The following is a 5,663-nucleotide window of genomic DNA, read 5'->3' as shown; positions in this document are numbered from 1 at the left end:
GATATTATATATATATATATATATATATATATATATATATATATATCATTATAGTTATTAGCACATTTATCATTATTACATTTATTGTTAGTTATCTTTAGTTATCACTGATTACATTTATCGATATCGTTATTGCTATCATTATCATTATATTTATTGTTATAGTTATCTTTAGTTATTAATTATTAGTACAGTTACTATTATCTTTATCATTTATCATTATTAGTACAGTTACCATTATATTTTTGTTATTGTTAGCATTACAGTTTTGTTATTGTTAACGTTATTATTATATTTAGAATTATTGTTATATTTATCATAATAGTCATCTTTATATATATTGTTATAGTTGTTACTATTACACTTACCATTATACATATTTTTATAGTTACCACTACAGTTATCATAACATTTGTCTTTATTAATGTTGTTAGAGTTATTATATTTATTGTTAGTTATTGTTATATATTAGTTATTGTTCTTGGTATGAACAGGACTTTAGACAGTGAACAAACTGAAACATTCACACTGAGTTTGTTATATTAGTTGATATCACAGTCATGTTGACTGCTGTTATGTCACGTGACACTTTTACTGTATGAAGAACGTTGTGCAAAACAGTGTTGTTGCATAACATAATGTTTTATGTGTGGCTGAGAGAAACACAGAAGCAGCGAACGAACCGATTTGAGGGTCATACTGGGGAAGAAGCCGTTGACCACCACATGATCGTAGTCGGACAGCATGGATGTGCGGAACTTCTCCAGCAAGAGCTTCTTGGAGCCCAAACCGTAGATCAAGATGTTAAAGCCCATGCTGAAATATTCATGAACAGAGAAACACAAGATGAATATGTGCATCTTCATCATCCTCACACACACACACACACACTCAACTGCAGCTGCAGCATCCACTGGTTGAAGTTCTTCTCGTGTTTTGCATTGAGCTGTTTAATTTCCTCTGCGAAGCACGGCGGGTTTTTACCCAAGAGGCTGAGCAGAGTTTCCTATAAAACACAATCAAACACCTCCGTTAGATCTCAAACAGATCCCACAATCACAGACAGATGAAGATCACTGACCCGGTCCAGTTTGGGCGTCTGGAGTTTCTGGAGGGTCCGATCGGACGTGAGAACCTTAGAGCTGCTGTGAGCTTCAAAATACTCCTCCACCAGATCAGACTGCAGGAGAACAAACAAACAACAAGAGAAACTTTCAGAGCTAGACTTGATATTTCTGAAGTTAAAAACAATGGAAATGCACAACTTGCTGCAGTGATCCTATGCTGAAAAAAATTTGTTGAAAAAAAAAAAAAGTTGTCGCTAGTCATTTTTAAAAATAATTACAAAGAAATTGCAAGCAACACTGAATGAAATATGAAATTATGAAGTTGGAAACTTCAATCATTTTGGTTTTATTTACAACTTCAAAAAAAAATTTTTTTACATTGTAGGTTGTTTTACCTGTATGTTTATCATTATTGTTGCCTTTATCAGTTATTGTTAAATTTGTTATTATAGCTACGTTTATCATAGTTATCGTTAAATTTGTCATTATGGCTACATTTATCATAGTTATCGTTAAAATTGTCATTATAGTTACGTTTATCATAGTTATCGTAAAATTTGTCATTATGGCTACGTTTATCATAGTTATCGTTAAATTTGTCATTATGGCTACGTTTATCATAGTTATCGTTAAATTTGTCATTATAGCTACTTTATCATATTTAATGTTACATTTTTCATTTTAGTTACATTTTTTCAGTTATCGTTAAAATTGTCATTATAGTTACGTTTGTCATAGTTAACACTAAATATGTCATTATAGTTACGTTTATCATAGTTATCGTTAAAATTGTCATTATAGTTATGTTTATCATAGTTATCGTTAAATTTGTCAGTTGTTTATTATAGTTTTCGTTAAATTTGTCATTACAGCTACATTTATCATAGTTATCGTAAAAATTGTCATTATAGTTGTTTATCAGTTATCGTTAAATTTGTCATTATAGCTACGATTGTCAGTTAACGTTAAATTTGTCATTATAGTTATGTTTATGATAGTTATCATTAAAATTGTTATTATAGTTACGTTTATCATAGTTATTGTTAAAATTGTCATTATAGCTACGTTTATCAATTATCGTTAAATTTGTCATTATAGTTACATTTCTTATAGTTATCGTTAAAATTGTGATTATAGTTATGTTTATCATAGTTATAGTTAAATTTGTCGTATTTACGTTTATGATAGTTATCGTTAAATTTGTAATTATAGCTACATTTATTATAGTTATCGTTAAAATTGTCATTATAGTTACGTTTATCATTATCGTTAAATTTGTCATTATAGTTATGTTTATGATAGTTATCTTTAAATTTGTCATTATATTTACATTTGTCATAGTTAATGTTAAATTTGTCATTATAGCTATATTTATCATAGTTATCGTTAAAACTGTCATTATAGTTACGTTTATCATAGTTAAAGTTAAATTTGTCATTATAGTTACGTTTATGATAGTTACCGTTAAATTAGTCATTATAGCTACATTTATCATAGTTATCGTTAAAATTGTCATAGTTACGTTTATCATAGTCATCATTAAATTTGTAATTATGGCTACGTTTATCAGTAATCGTTAAATTTGTCATTATAGCTACGTTTATAATAGTTATTAGTGTTGTCAAAAGACCCGGTATTTCGGTACCAAGTCGGTACTAAAAAAATGAAAACGTTACGGTACCAGGTTTTCTTAAGTACCGGTGGTACCGAGTACCCGGTCAACCCGGTTCTTGATGCGCTATCCGAAAGCTATCCTTTTACAGCTGCAGACTGAGGAAGATCCTGAAAACACCAGCAAACCCTAAAACAGACAACAGTTTACAGATGTTTTTCAGCGGCAGCAGAACTATGACTAAACTTTTGGGTGAAACTTGTTTACTTTTTTCATACTTTTATTACTTGTGGAAAAACTTGAAACAATTTTAAATAAGTATAAAGAATGGCATTGGTTTTGTACATTTAATTTTTGTTTAACGTTATTAATAAAAATGTTGTTCAATTAGCATGTTTTTGTGTTTTGCTTTGGTACCGAAATTGGTACCGAGAACCGTGGATTTTCACTGGTATCGGTACCGAATACTGAAATTTTGGTACCGTGACAACACTAATAGTTATCGTTAAAATTGTCATTATAGTTATTGTTATTATTATAGTTATCATTTTATAAGTTTCATTTATCATTATTTTTACCATTACAGCTTTAGTTATAATTACATTTATCATAATATTTATTGTAATCATTATAGTTACATTTATTATAATAGTTATTAGTTATCGTTATTATATTACTTACTTACTAACTTACAGGTTGCTAAGGTGTTTTAAGCGTAACAAACACTAATTCACAATTAGTTAGTCACAAACTCATCTGGACCCTCATCCAGACGGTCTGAAGGTCAAAGGTCAGGATGAGACGCTCACCTCTGCCGCTTTCTTGCCCTTCTTACTGGGCGTCTTATAGAGCGCAGCAGCGGACGTGTTTTTACTGGGTGTTTTGGTCTGTATGTCCCTCTTCCCCTCGTGTTCTTCAGCATCATCATCATCCTCAGAGTTTGAGGGGGAGAAATCGCTCTCGTTGTCTGAACGCAGGTTTGGAGCTGCATGACAATTACAACAACACATTAATATTCTGTTTAATATCCTCTTTCACTATTGAAAAATGCCACAGATAGATAGAAGTTACAGAAGTAAAACGTACTCATGAATGTCATTTAAGGTGGAGTTTAAACGGTTGTTTTAACCAATTATATACCGCTACTAATGCCCTGCATATTAGAAACATTACTATTTCTTAGAAAAATGTAATAGGTAGAGAAAATATGATTGTAAATAAATGGGCAAACTCCGGGATTTTCTTTTGTTAAGATAAATAAAATTTTAATAAATATAATAATCGTTTTGTCATTAATATTAATAATTTATTATAATGTTATAATTATACAAATAATGATTTGTTAATTAGACTTTTATTCGCAAGCCTAAATGCATAATGTTTAGTTAATTTATGTGCATTTATATTATTAACTTTATTTGCCTATTACTTAGTTATTCTTTTTTTTTTTACATTTTGTTAGTATTTATTTATTTTTAGAAGACCCGTTTAATTTTGTTTGCTTTTTTATGTTGTCATAGATCTAATATTTTTACATTAATATTAATACATTATTAATAACTTCTTATAATTCTACAAATATAGATTTGTTAATTATAATTCTTTTATGCAAGCCTAAAAGTATGTATAGGTAATTTATGTGCATTTTTTATTAATTTTTTTAATTAAAGTGAACTTTATTTGCCTATTCAGCTATTATTCTTTTAAATATTGTAAATATTTATTTATTTTTGGAAGAAGATAAATTAAATACGGTTTACTTTTTATACTGTATTTAATTACAAGTATTTAGAAGACATTTATTTGTAAATGCATAATGTTTATGCAATTTATATGCATTTATTATGGAATTTAAAAAGAATTTATTTGCCTATTTAATAATTATTCAGTTCATTTCTGTTAGTGTTTATTTATTTATTTTTGGAAGAAAGAGATATTGCATGGTAAATAGTGCATTAAAATAATATTTTGCACTTTATTGATGTGTTACTGTCATTATGTTGTCTATCTTCCCAATGTTAAATATTAAAAACCAACAAACCTGACAGTCTCTTGCGCAGTCGGTGTGGTGTCGTGGAGATGAACTGCACCTTCTTTCCCTGAGCAGATGATAGATATATACACACACACATATGTGAGTAAAACACAACCGCATAATGTTTTGACACAGAGAGCCGTCGGCTCACCTTCTGAGGGGTTTTGTTCTGATTGGCTGATTCTGCAGTGGACAAACAGAGAAAACGAGAGTCAGTCAGGCTTTAAACTGAGAAAGAGAGAAGAAAACAAACTGCAGGATCAAAACAGACTTTTAGCGGTGCGTGTCGGGCTGGACGAGTCCTCGTTTGTGTCTGATGTGCAGAAGGTCACTCTCTTTCCAGGCGTTCGAGCCCATTCAGAGGCTACACAAACACACCACACACTAACATCATCACGCTCGACATCTAGAACACACTCAGAAATATGTACTTTTAGCGTGTATGCAAATTGAAATGCAGCCTATGAAACAATTCAGTGCTTATTCACCCATCTGAGCCATTTTATTGCCCCGTTTGATGGTCTGAAACGAGAAGACAGATGATGCTGTGGTGACCGTGGCTTTTTCACTCTCATCTGGGACATAAACAACCAATGAGAAGCTAGAGTAACAACACAACCGAAATCATCATGATTCACGCTGCCTGATCCTTGTATTGTGAAAACGGTGCATTATCTGTCTGTTATTGGTCACCTTGTGATCCGGTGCACAGAGCGTCCACATAGTTCTGCTCATTTATCACCTCTTCATCATCATCATCCTCTTCCGTCTCAGATCTTTTGGATTTCTGCGGGGTTTTTAGGGTCACCAGCGTCTGTACGGATCCATTAGCTGCTTTTATATCTAGAGTCATAACACAAAACATCAGATTTTCATCAGTAATCAGTTTCTATCCATAAAGACACTGAAAAACATTGGTAACACTATACTCACACACACACTCACACAC

The 5,663-nt window shown here is 31.1% G+C and overlaps 1 protein-coding gene across 2 annotated transcripts in view; it reads right to left on the bottom strand.

Annotated features, from left to right (window-relative positions):
- The window catches only part of LOC107702742 (origin recognition complex subunit 2-like), a 10,095-nt gene that overhangs the window by 3,368 nt on the left and 1,064 nt on the right, over positions 1–5,663 (bottom strand). Inside the window, exons 2-10 of one of the 2 annotated variants that reach the window (XM_016505184.1) lie at positions 5,408–5,557; positions 5,203–5,289; positions 4,986–5,078; positions 4,866–4,897; positions 4,721–4,778; positions 3,489–3,664; positions 1,082–1,180; positions 897–1,006; positions 684–816 (exon numbers count right to left, since the gene is read on the bottom strand). In XM_016505184.1, coding sequence (XP_016360670.1) covers positions 684–816; positions 897–1,006; positions 1,082–1,180; positions 3,489–3,664; positions 4,721–4,778; positions 4,866–4,897; positions 4,986–5,078; positions 5,203–5,289; positions 5,408–5,557 — 938 coding nt within the window. Of the gene's footprint in view, positions 1–683; positions 817–896; positions 1,007–1,081; positions 1,181–3,488; positions 3,665–4,720; positions 4,779–4,865; positions 4,898–4,985; positions 5,079–5,202; positions 5,290–5,407; positions 5,558–5,663 lie in introns of those variants that run through there. The other variant, XM_016505252.1, reaches the window with a different exon arrangement.

Source organism: Sinocyclocheilus anshuiensis, unplaced genomic scaffold (genome assembly GCF_001515605.1).
Source record: "Sinocyclocheilus anshuiensis isolate Anshui unplaced genomic scaffold, SAMN03320099.WGS_v1.1 scaffold21, whole genome shotgun sequence".
In the NCBI taxonomy this organism is placed as follows: domain Eukaryota; kingdom Metazoa; phylum Chordata; class Actinopteri; order Cypriniformes; family Cyprinidae; genus Sinocyclocheilus; species Sinocyclocheilus anshuiensis.
The sequence above is the reverse complement of the archived record's forward strand: the minus strand, read 5'-3'. Positions and strand labels throughout refer to the sequence as shown.